At 40.4% G+C, this 13,653-nt stretch overlaps 1 protein-coding gene across 1 annotated transcript in view; it reads right to left on the reverse strand.

Annotated features, from left to right (window-relative positions):
- Positions 1-678: 678 nt before the first annotated feature.
- Positions 679-13,653, reverse strand: part of LOC139328395 (dihydropyridine-sensitive L-type skeletal muscle calcium channel subunit alpha-1-like) — a 187,583-nt gene continuing 174,608 nt past the window's right edge. Inside the window, exons 39-42 of the mRNA XM_070958221.1 lie at positions 7,405-7,535; positions 1,556-1,681; positions 809-963; positions 679-694 (exon numbers count right to left, since the gene is read on the reverse strand). Of these exons, the coding sequence (XP_070814322.1) occupies positions 679-694; positions 809-963; positions 1,556-1,681; positions 7,405-7,535 (428 nt within the window). The remainder of the gene's footprint in view (positions 695-808; positions 964-1,555; positions 1,682-7,404; positions 7,536-13,653) is intronic.

A 13,653-nucleotide genomic window follows, 5' to 3' on the forward strand; every position in this document is an offset into this window, starting at 1 on the left:
CACATTTGTGAACATTGGAAAAAAACAAACAAACTGTGTATATATATTTATATTGTTATATTTTTTACTTTTTAATAGTTTATTTTTAGAAGATTGTCATGCACCAACATCACCAAAACAACTTCCTTTTATGTGTAAAATCGTACTTGGCAATAAAGCTTTTTCTGATTCTGATTCTGATTCTGATAAACCTGAATGAGGGAGTTCAGGTAGGTTGGAGCGGTTTTGGTGGCAATTTTGTATGCAAGCATCAAGGACATATACTTGATGCGGGCAGCAACTGGGAGTCAGTGGAAGAATATGAACAGCGGAGCTGCCGCATTCTGTATCATCTGCAAGGGTTTTAGCAAGCATGCTGGGAGCCTGCCAGTAAGGAAATTGATTGGTTGAAGTTAGCCCATGATATAGTGGTGACAGACAGATGATTCATCCAAACACTTTTTCCATTGATGACTTCCCACATGATTCTGAGTAACAAACAATCTGATGTGTTGTTAGTTAGATCCAGCATGGGCAAATTTGCAAGATTGACCCAAGGAGCAACACTACCCCACAGCAGCCACACTGGTCCACACTAAACAAGGTTATGTGCAGATTTGTCAGCGAACAATTTCTGTTTTAACCAGCCTTATTAGTGCAGTCATCAACTTATACAGATTATCTCAAAATGCCAGATAATCAGTTGAACTCTACTCTGGACAAAATGGACAATACAGTACAGTACTTAAACAAGTCAATATTAATACAGTAAATGTATGGATTCAGCAAAAGACTGTTAAAATACTGAAACAAGCATGAGCACACAGACCTGTGACTTGCATGTATGTTGGCGATACTCATATTGTTGTTGATGACTCCTTCTGCCATCTGCAGAGGCCGCTGGCTGGCGACCTGGGTGGCATTGGCTATCTCACTCTCTACAGAAAATGGGTCTGAGTGGATTCCAAAGGGACTGCCTTGTCTCTGTGTTGGAGAAGATAGCACACTTGTTGTAGGCTATCGTCATAGCTCACACATATATCATATATGTCAATACAAGTTAACACAAAACCATAACACATCAGTATTAGGAGTGCCAGTAATACAGGATTTTTGTATCACACCTTAATTTGTGTTCATCAGTTTGTGTTTTTGTCAGGAATTACCATTGCTCACTTGACAAAAACTGCAATAATGTTACTGACTAATTGTTGGTGATTATGTCAGAATAAAGGCAGACACAATTATTAACAGCCTGAAGTTGTGGTATTACATGCTTATTACATGCTTATCATATTCTGATTAAAAGGGTGAAATAGTCCCCTATGCTGTGCGAATCCATATCTCCACATCAGGACAATTAAAATGCGATCTCTTATTTTGATACAGCGCAGAACAGTGCTGTCAAATTCCAAAAATTTGTTCACTGATGTTTAGAAACAAATAAATGTACACTTAAATTTTGGGAGGAAATTGGAGGTAGGTGGGATGCTGTCAGTGCTGTAAGTAAGTACACTTTCAAAGTCCATAGCAGTTTATTGTTTTCTCTCTTCATCTGTGATTCCTGTCCTATTACCCTAAATATGCCCTCCACAGCAGTTTCATTATTAGCTCGTTCCATCTCTTCTTCAGTCACAAGGTCTCCAGAAATGGCCCTGTGGAGCACTGGTGCTACTTCCTCCTCAATGTTCCTCAGCCCTGCCTGATGGACACAGAGATACAATGAGTGAAGAAAAGAAGAACAAAACCAATTGCATGACACTGCATAGTGGTACCAATACTATTTATTACATTAACATTAGGTGTGAAGGACTTTTATGTTCATTTTAGTTGTTTTTCATCATGTAGATGTAGACTTTTCATTGTCTCATCTACAATTTGCTGAAAGGTGAATTATTTATCCTACACAAAATACTTTGTTGTTTATCTTTTTTATGTAGTAACATACTGAGATGTTGAAGACGGGGAACTGAATGTTAACTGGATACTTATTTCTCCCATCATTTATTTGATTTTCCCTCCCATCATACAACATTAAGTCACTGGTATTTAATTGGATATTTAAATGTTCTTATCCTTACGCAACTCTGAGACTTTTACACTAAAACATAGCTTCTAGCCACATTTAATGATCAGTGAATTCAATTTTCAACAGTACGATCATGTCATACACACTAAGTACAATAAATACTGGTACTATTTTATTTTTATTTCAATCAATCTTTATTTCAGACTCAAAAGTAGGTCCATATAAAAATAATACAAACAAACAACAACAAAAACAAACAAGACAAAGACACATACACCTAAAATACATACAGACATGCTCGCCAGTGTCTCCAGAAACCAGAATAATATCTGGTGCTGCTCCTTTTAGGCATGGTTAAAGCCATAATAATTTCATTTTTGGAGTTGTCCAACATCGCCATAAAATTAAACATAAAATTCCTTAGGACAGCATCTAAGGTGGGAATACCACTACAAACACAGAGCTGACTGGCACTCGTCCACCGAGGGAGCCTCAATATAATTCGAAGAGCATCATTGTACGCCACCCGCAGCTTATGAAATTTTGCCCGACTGTAGCTGCACCACAGGTGGGCAGTGTACAGTGGAGTACAATAGGCTTTAAACAAAGCAATTTTAACATTATCAGTACACATGTAAAATTTACGTGCCAACATGTTTGCTTGTGCATACAGTTTACAATATTGTCTTAGAATATAATCATCATCACAAAGGTCATCTCTGATAATGTGACCAAGATATTTGACCTTATCAACAACATTCAACTCTCTGTCTGCCAGGAAGAAAGAAGGGAAAGTTCTTTTCTGGTCCTCTTCTGTTCTAACAATCATGATCACACTCTTTCTGGAGTTAAATTTAACACGTACAGATTAAAAAGCATAGGTGAGAGAATCCCACCCTGCCTAACCCCATTAGTTACCAGGAAAGGCTCAGATATGACATTGCCCCATCTTACATGCATTGTTTGGTGTGTGTACCAGTAATGTAGAATATGTATTAAATAAGAGGGAACCCCTCGCTCTTTTAACTTTCTAAACAATTTCTCATGATTGATGCGGTCAAAGGCTTTAGAAGCGTCCAGGAAACACATAAACATGGTGGAATTATGTTTTCTATAGCTACTGACAGCCTCTTTCAGAGCATAGATACACATGTCAGTGCCATGTTTACTTTTGAAACCAAACTGATCATCTGTAGTGTCAATGTATTCATCCAGCCTATCCAACAGGATTCTCTCAAACACTTTTGATAATACGCTAGCCAGAGCAATGGGCCTATAGTTGTCAATACTGGACATCTTTCCTGTTTTATCTTTAACTACTGGCACCAGCAGGACTGAGAGCATGGAGTCAGGTAGTATACCATGCATCAGCATTCCTGTGAAGCAAAGAGCAAGTAAAACAGGGACTCTGTGACACGAAAATTTCAGATGCTCTGCAGAGATCAGATCAAGGCCACAGCATTTGTTTAAAGCCAATTTCCCAATTGCGTAACTTATATCATCAGGCCTTATGACCACATTATCATGAGATACATTGCTAACAGTAAAAACATCACTTTTAACACAGTTAAAAAGCTCCATGTAATGTGTTCTCCATAATTCCACAATATTTACACTGCCACTCACCCCCTCCATACTGGAGGGCAAAGGTAATTTACTGTGATTCATAATCTTGACTTCATTCCAAAAATCACTAACATCATTTTGTTGCATCTTCCTAGCCAATGCATTTGCTCTCAGAGTTAGTTCATTCCTCTTAATAAAACATACTGCATATTTAAACCTAGCAACAGCTTTCTTTTTATCTTCACACTTAGGTCCATGCCTTGATTTCCCAGCGATAACCCAATTTTTAAAAGCTTCTCTGGCTTGCTGGTGGAGTTCATCCACATACTCACTCCAGCCTGGCCTGGAGCAGTACTTCTTTGCTCTTCTCTGAATGAGTGGTTTACTAGCCTCGTTCAGACCCTGCACAATTCTGTCACATAGTACACATTGCTCTTCTTTGTGATTTGGCATACAACAGTTGAAATTATCACACATTATAGCATCATATAGAATTTCGAAGTTACCTATGCTCTAAAACTAGTTTTAGAGAAAGGAGATTAAGACTATTTCAAATGCTTCCTGCAGCTTTGAGATACACCTATCAATTGATGATGCAGAACAATAAATTATGGTGTCATCTGCATATAAATTAATGTTTGCGCTAAGATTATTTATATTTATTGTGAATAACAAGGGCACCAAAATGGATCCCTGTGGAACATCAGTTTCAACTATAAGCTCATCTGAAAGGTAACCCTTAATGTGTACCCTTTGGTGTCTGTTATTTAAGTAAATCCTAATGCAGTCTATTGCTGTTTCAGAAAGACTAATACTAACCAAACTTGATAAAAGAATGTCATGATTGACAGTATTAAAAGCTTTTGTTAGATCAATAAAGATTGCGGCACATGATTTTCTGCTATCTAGGGAGCAGATTATGTCATTTAGAACTTTCATAGTGTATGTTACTGTACTACGATTCTTTCTAAAACCAGATTGAAGCATAGACAAATATTCTGGCTAACCAAAAATTCCTTCAGTTGTTCACTGACAATAGATTCTAAGATTTTGGCTGTCGCTGATAGTTTAGAGATTGGTTGGTAGTTATCTAATCTGGTTGAATTGCCACCTTTTAACAGGGGTACTACCAGGGCAGATTTCCAAATATCAGGAACAATATTCTGTTCTAACGATAAATTGAAGATATAAACTAATGGGCCAGCAATAATCTCAGCAGCTAATTTAAGGGGAAAAAAAAGGGTCAATTTCATCAGGCCCTGCAGACTTTTTTGTGTCATTGTATTTTAAGGCCTTTAAAATCCCAGTTCCTGAGATTGGAGAAAAACTAAAAGTAGGGCTAACTTCTTATTGGAAGGGAGGAATTACATATTACAGTCAGAAACCTCATTAAAAATCAAACCTGAGGATATAAAATGCTTATGAAAGCTATTTACCATTTGATAAAACGCTAAAATGATAAATGATAAAACTATCATTTACTAATATTTGTCTCAGGAAATCATTGGATAAAGAGGAGGGAGAAAGTGATTTAATGGTTTTCCAGAATTTAATAGGGTTATTTAGATTTTGTGATGTTTCATTTAAGTAATATTCAGATTTTGATTTCCAAACAAGAGCTTTGCATTTGTTTCTATATAAAAATGCCACCCAATCTCTTTCTGTACCGGATTTCCTGGCTGTGGCCCAAGCCAAAGTTCTTTCATGAAAGAGATCAGATCAACAGAAAACCATGGATTATCAATAGGTGCATGTCTATTCATGGTCTTCAGAAATAAGGTGTGGAAATACTGCCATGTAGTGGTCATATCAGGAATCAAAAACAGTTTATCCCAGTCACATGCAAACAATTGTGACTACAGTGCAAAGGTCACTGACATCGTAGGAAAAATTCCTGTATGGGTGTATTTATGCGGTTTATTTGTTAGTATTGTAGTGTAATTTTTTCCATCAGATATGTGAAGAATTAAGTGAAACACTGTAAGCAATGGTAGACAATAGTAGCAGATTTGTAGAGCATGATATGGTAATAGAAATTTGATAACTTGTTTGTTTGAGCAGTAGAGAAATGAAGAAGCACATAAAAAGTTCAACATGGTGTTGTGCAAAGATAAAGAGGGGGAATGCTGTACAGTGATGATAATGTGTAGCAGAGATTATGAGGGAAAGTGTTGTTTGTGACCTAACATAACCCTGTGTGTCCTTATATAACCTTACTGTATTCAATCCATCTTTGAGTATCTGTTATAATCATGAAAGAATTGTGAGACACAGAGACAAGGCAGTCTTATAATCACTCTATGATTTACTATGCTTTAATGAATGCTGGTTTGGGATGATTCAATTTACTTTACTATGTTTTAATATACTCTCAAAGTGCACTTAAAGATAATGTAATTGTGTGATATGTCTTGCTTATATGCAACTATGGCAATAAACTGTAATTTGGTAATATTTTTAAAAAATAGAGCCCATGACAATCAGAAACTAATGGTGTAATTTCAGAAGAATAGAAAGATAATAAAAAAAGAGACAGCGGCCAAAAGATTATGTAATGGTGAAAAAAATAGAGGAACCTTAGAAAAAAGAGAAGATGCCCCAAGGGCGGGGGTGACCTTGAGCAGAACTGTATAAAAGACGGAGCACTGACCATTGCAGGTTGGAACTTCTTCAGAGTTACACCCTGTGTGTTTCTGAATGTTTTTCCCCTTTGTTGCCGGCAATAAAGTATTTTTTGCTTCTCGGACTCTGACTCCTGCAGACCCTTTTGAGCATTTTTCTCGGACAGCTGAATTTGACTTTTTCTGGCCTGTTGTGGATTGTACATTTGGCCTTCACATTCCACGACAGTATGATCACCCAGTAATACAAGATCTTTAGAAAGCAAGTCAGTCAAAACAGCTGGCAGTGAGGTAAGTGCATCACTGACAGCTGAGGGTGGTCTATAGCAGCCAACTATACATAAATGGCAATCCTTTCTATATTCCAGATTAATAGCCAACAGCTTAAACTGTTTAGGGAGAGAAATTGATTTCACAACAGTTGCATGAAAATTAGATTTAATATATATTGCAACCCCACTCCCTTTACTTTTACGATCAGCTCAAAAGACATTGTAACCTTCTAATGCAATGTCATGGCTTAAAATGGATTTTTTTGAGCCACGTCTCAGAGATAACCAAAATATCTGCTTTGGTTGTCTTGGCCCAGATTTTTACTTGATCTAATTTTGGCAGCAGACTACAGGCATTCAAGTGTATAATGCCAAGGCCTGACCTGTTTGAGAAATTCAAAGGAGTTGAAATATTTCCAACAGGACCAGGATTTGGGTTAATGCCAGTCATTAAAAGCAACAATATTATCAGAAATCGCTACCTTGGAGGGCTATATAGTCCAATATGAGAGTCCAATTGAAAGTTTGACGAGGAGAGGGGATTGTAAGGAATGAGAATAAAGACGAGTGAGTTTGTTGTCCTTGTTTCGAATGAAGCGGTGCTACAAGTAGCCTGAAACATGCAGATAGTATTCGTGTGTTTTGATGGGAGATGCATACGGAGACGTGACAGATGAATTGCTTTGTCTTCTGTATTCCTTAATCTGTCACATAGTCCGAAGATGCAGATAACTGTGCAGAGAAGCGGCACCTTCATGATACCAGTGTTCTAAGGGAAATCACACCGGCCAGTAGGGAACAACCCAGATGAAGTGTAGGCAAAATGACTATTATCATTACTTATTGTTTTGAATTAAAATCAAATTAATTAAATTAATTGAATTGACTCAGATGAAAGAATATTTAAATCATTCACTAAATACCATTTACTACTGACCTGTATTTCATGGGTAGCACTTTTCTTGGTGGGCCGGTAGCCATAGTACTCTTCTTGTCTCTTTTTCAGTTTCCTAAAGTATTCCTGGATCAGGAAAGTGGCATAGAACTTTCCCACTGTCACCTCATCATCTGTTAAAACACAGAAAAGAATGTGAAAGTTTCGAAAAGCCATGATATTAAATTAATAAAGAGTTAATCCCCTGTACTGTGGCCATTTTAGAGCATCTGAGATTCAACAGGCTCAACACACTATATATGTGTATAATGTGCAACAGAAAGCAAGTGAATTTTAGATGTGAATGTGCCACAATTGCATTATACATCAATAGGATCAAGTAAATAGACACAAATGCAGGGAAAATTTTAACTTGAGTGAAAATTTTGCACTTATCCTGAAGATTTATCAATATCGAATGTCATGAGAAAGAAGGCAGCTCAAACTAATTTTCTTAGAGATGTATGTTGGAATTTGATGTTGTATTTCTTCCAAAATAGAATGGTGCCAGATTACAAGATGGCACTGTGCTAGGTGGCAGCCTGTTGCAGTAGCTTCGTTGTTTTTGTTTGTCATTGTTAATTTAGTGTGTTTTTTCTGTTTCTTTAACTTCTATTTCTGTTTCTATTTCTATTTGCAACTGCGTTTTTGGTAACTGTTGCGATGTTTGTATGCAGTTTTACAACTTTTTTGGTGGCCCTTCTGTTCCTTTTGACCACTTTGTAATGGAGGGCCATACAGATGAAAGTGGGGGCATTGGTAGCACGGTGGCACAAGTGGTAACACTGTCGCCTCACAGGGACCTAGAAGGTCCCTGGTTCGAATCCCGCTGTGGGCGCTGGTAGCGTGTCCACCACTTCAGTGCCTGCTGCTCGAGGAAAAAGGGGGGCCTTTCTGTGTGGAGTTTGCATGTTCTCCCCGTGTTCACCTGGGGTTTCCTCCTTAAATAACCCCCACTAAAAACATGCAAGAAGATCACCGCCTGACCAACGGTGACGAAAAAAGGATGGGTCCCCGGGCGTGGGCACCAGCTGGCAGCATGGCGTGTGTGCAGTCTCCTCCCTGTAGCATGTGTGTGCAGTGATCAATAAAAGAAAATCTTAAATCTTAAATCTTAAATTGTCTACACACGTGAGCAGCTGATTGCGTTGTGTAAACCCACGCTGCCGCCTGGAGAGAGGATTGTAGTCCCGGATGAGCTGAAGAGACGATGTCGGGGCTGCAGAGCCTGAGCCAAACAGAGGGTGAAGGCATGGAGATACAGACCATTGGTTACGGTGATAATCATGGGAAACATGAGGTCTTCAGCAAGTAAGACAAGCTTTTCGTGATGGCAATACTCAATGGGAATACCGACAGTGCAGCCTAAAGGCCTTCACGGAGTTGTGGTTGCATTCAGACGTCCCGGACCGGAGCGTGGAGGTACCCGGCTTCAGTTGTCTGCGGGTGGACAGAGATGTGGCTCAGAGTGGTAAGAAGAAGGGATTGCGCTGTTTGTGAATGAGGAGTGCCTGTGAATATTCTCATTGATCCAGGTCATTGTAAGCTTCAGGGCATTCAATCGATCGCAACTGGACTTTGTCAGTTTGTCTTGGAAATGAGAAGTGGTGTAATCCCGGATGTGTTACCATTAAGGAATGTTTCTGTAGCCCAGACATTGACTTGTTGTTGAGTTGTTGGGAGTTCACGTCTGCCATTGTGATCACTGTTTACATCCCTCCAAAGGCTCATGGGGAAGCAGTGTGTGATGTCATCCACTCCACCGTAGCAGAGCTACAAACGCAGCAACCAAATGCATTTGTAGTCATTGTTGGAGACTTTAACCACAATACTTTGGACGAACCTCTACCAACTTTCCCACCAGAAACAACACCACACTGGACTGACTGCATGCTAATGCAAAGGATGCATACAGACTCAAAAGGCTAATGAGTCACTGCAGGACTGCTTTGACAGAACAGACTGAAATGTGTTGTGTGAGCCACATGGGGAGGACATCAACAGAGTCACAGAGTACATCAAATTCTGTGAACAGACCATACTGCCAACCCAGACTGTACACTGCTTTCCCAACAAGCTCTGGATCACCAGTGAACTGAAAAGTCTGCTGAACAACACTGCATGAAAAGTCACATTTCCGTCAATTTCCGTCACTGTAAATTACCGTGGAAGTTCTCCCTCAGCCACTGTGACCATGAGGTGTTAAAATGCAAATGTAAATGCTGCAAAGCTATACAAATGCAAATTGGGATTTTGTGTTTGTGTGTGTGTGTGTGTGTTCTGTGCCTACAGAATACAAAGATTTTTTATTTTTTTTCATGAGGATTTAAAAGTGTGTTTAAATAATTTTATAGGTTACATACAGGATAAGAGTCCTGGCTCTCCAAAGCCTTTCATTTTGCACTTAAATCCACTAAATCAAATTGTGAAAGTTAAAGCATCGACAGTTCTTGGACACGTCACAATTTTTCGCATTTTGCCACCACACCACCAGATGAACAATGCTTGTGTGATTAGCTTGCAAAATTCCAGCAGAGTAAGTCCACTGATGATTCTTTAAGTAGGAATAAAAAGGGAACACACCAAAGTAACTTTTCTTTTTTTTTATTTTCGATGATGTCAGTTTAAAGAAGTTTACATGTTTTATAAAATATTCAGGTACAAAAATAGAAAATCAAAGTACCTAACAAAATCACAGCATGCTTTTCATTTACGCAACAAAAATGGTCTCGCGAGAAATTCCGAGAGCGCGACCTCGCATATGATTGGACGCCTCTGACGCAATGACGTCGGCAGAAAACGACCTCGGCGCGCCTGTGAACGCGAATCCAGCTTGGATTACAACAGTTTCGGGTCCTGCTAAACTTTAACTCTGTTCATACAATGGCCGGACGTCGTCTTCAGTTCATCCCAGAAGGCACTCCTCTGCGACAAGTGGACAGCCTGGCTGCGGAGCGACCATATCCAGAAAGTCCAAGCAATTTAGAGAAGAAACTGCTGAGCGTCTTCAGTGGATTGTCTCGGCTGCTAACGCAGCTGATCGCGCAGTTGGCGAGGAGAATGACCAAGATAAAAGCCAGACTGCTCGCTCTGGAGGAGCAGCCCCGACCAAACTGCAGCTGCGGAGACGAAGAGACGGGTGCGTAAGTTACATAAGTAACGTTAGCATTTAGTACCACATTGTGCAGTTTTTAGGGCACCAAACCTTTATTATTCTACGTTCCGAACGTTTGGTAATTGTTCACGTTACATTTAACATTACAATGTATTTTGTATTTATAAGAAAAAGGTGCGACGTCTGCACAATAGTGACGGACACGACAGGCGATATGAACCTGAGCAGGGGTAAGTTAATAAAATACACAGGAAATATTCTGCAGAATATAAGTAAACGTAAACGTTGCATGACCTGTACTTTTTGTGTTTTACAGACTTTACTCGCCCCACAACGAAACGGTGACGTCATATTTGATGGCGACTTTAACTGAGAGTCCAGACATGGATGGTGTGGACAGCAGTCTTTTAAACCCTTTCTGTTGTTTCTTGTTGTTTTTACTGAAGCCTGTCTTAATTATTTCAAACCAATATATATTTTCTTCCAGCGGCCTGTAAGACATATTATGAGATGGTGTGGAGGAGCTTCAGGTATGCCCAGCCAGCTCTTTCAGTTCAGGCAGCAACTGTGAAGATTTCAGCTCGCAGCAGACAAAGAAGGAAGCGGGTAAGAGTCCCATGAATGCCGCTTTATTTTCACAACAATGTAAAAATGGGCTGAATTTTATTTATTATCTGCATTGTTTTTGACAAACATGCTCACATATCATGTGTTATTGTTTCTTAGCAGTACTAATATTATATTAATACCTGTATTTACAGCTGCTGGAAGCAAGAAGGAGTGTCCTAGCTCTCCAAACTCTGCCAGACACTGCAAGATCGGCTGGAGAGCGACCCAAAGTATGTGGCGACACACCGCAAGAGGCTTCGCATCGAGTCCCCTTCAAAGCAACATGCGCCACCTCAGTATGACCCAGAGGCAGCAAAGAAGCATTTCCAGAGGCCTTAGACTCTTTTTCATGCACCATGGACCAGCGGCATGGCCCAACCCCTCTGCACATTTCCTTGCTTTTTTTCCCCAGATGTCACTGATTTTACTTGGTTGATCCTTGTTGATGTGTGTGTCACGATTTCATTAAAGATTTTTTTTCAAAATGTTTCTGTCAACTGTGTTCTTTGTGTTCTACTGTGTGGTAGTGTAGAAGGTGGATCACCAAATAAATCAATGAATCATCAATCAAATAAAATATATATGTCATTTATATTTTATATATACATAAATATAACAATATAATAACTATCCATCCATTATCTATACCGCCTATCCCTTTCGGGGTTGCGGGGGACTGGAGCCTATCCCAGCTACAATGGGCGAGAGGCGGGGTACACCCTGAACCGGTCGCCAGCCGATTGCAGGGCCACATTCAAGGACAAACAACCATTCACACTCGCACTCACACCTACGGACAATTTAGAGTCACCAATTAACCTAATGAGCATGTTTTTGGTCTGTGGGAGGAAGCCGGAGTACCTGGAGAGAACCCACGCATGCACGGGAAGAACATGCAAGCTTCACACAGAAAGGCCCCGTCTGACCCGGGGATCGAACCGGCAACCTTCTTGCTGTGTTTTATGTTTGCACTACCTGCTGCGCCACCGTGCAGCCCAATATAATAACTATTTTTAATATATTAATTTATCATATAATATATGAATTTAATATGTATTTATTATTATTATTATTGTTATTATTTGTGGCGCACAGATGACCAATAGCAGCAGAGTTGTCATCCAATCACATGATCACTCACTCATGTGATTGGAGTTGCTATCCAATCACATGATGGTTTCCTTTTAAATGCCTGTGGAATCATCCAATAGTTGTTTGTGAAGTCAGCAGGCCAGCCTGAGTAGATCAACGTCGGTAGCATTCATGTGCTAATTAGAGCTATTCGCACCTTCGCGAAGGCGCGATTAACCACACCCCCCGCCGACAGATGGTTCGTTTCCGCCGATTTTCGGAGCCGGCGAAGTTCCCCGTAAACGTGCCGTAAATCGCCGAAAATCAACGAACTTCGCGGGGATTTACGGGTCGAAAATGTGGTTTTTCATGCAGTGCAAGAAGGAGAGAGCTGGAGGCCAAACTCCAACAAAAGAGAGTGAAGGATGTGTGGACAGGAATGAAGGAGATCACAGGGCTCAAGGCAAGAGACAGACTAGCAGCTGGCAGCCTTGAAAAGGCCAATGAGCTAAACCAATTTTTCAACAGGTTTAGCTCACAGCCAAGAGTGGCCCACATGGCTACTTATGCAGCTTCTGGTTATGCCAACAACGATCTCACTTCTGATTCTGAACCCGAACTAGAAGATGAAACTGAAGAAATCGACTGCATTACACTGGAGAACATCCCTAATCTACAGTTGACCTTAGCTGAAGATGAAGATGATGATGAAGAATACGACAAAGAGTAGTAGTAGTGATGGCGGCACGTGTGGATGCAGGGGCTCCTCTCTGTCCCGATAATGTGGTGTCTACATGTTTGTCTTTGTCAGTATGTTCAAGTGATTTTATGTTTTCGTCACGCTTGTTTGTCCCAATGTGCATATACAGCTGTGGGACTCTTTTTGACATCGGCAACAGAGCAATCTGCAAATTAAACCCGGCACACGTTAAGTTAAGCTGAGTTACTCGACCTCGGCCTACTCCGGCGGCCTGTTTCGACACCGACCCCTACTACTGCAGCACACCCACAGAGGAAGTGCCGCAGGCGGTGCGAGAGGAGGCAGAAGCGGGGAATGCGCAGGGGTATCTGGGCTAGGCTAGCGACGAATCCACACAAGCCAGTTATACCATCTATCATACTCACCAATGTATGCTCCTTGGACAACAAACTGAACTATATACACCTTCTGAAATCGACCCAGCAGACTATGAGAGAGTGCTGTGTTTTCGTTTTTAAGGAAACATGGCTCAATAACAGCACACCGGACTCCACCATCCAGCAGGACCGGCTAACATGCTACCGAGCAGACAGAGCCCTCATTGAAGGAGGTAAGACCCGCGGCAGTGGGGTCTGTATTTATATCAGGGATGCTTGGTGTCAAGACGCAGTGGTGATTTGTAGACAATGTTCACCCCTCGTGGAATTTATGATCATCAAGTGCCGGCCTCTGTTAATGTCCTGTACATATAGCAGCA

Source organism: Chaetodon trifascialis, chromosome 3, assembly GCF_039877785.1.
Source record: "Chaetodon trifascialis isolate fChaTrf1 chromosome 3, fChaTrf1.hap1, whole genome shotgun sequence".
In the NCBI taxonomy this organism is placed as follows: Eukaryota; Metazoa; Chordata; class Actinopteri; order Chaetodontiformes; family Chaetodontidae; genus Chaetodon; species Chaetodon trifascialis.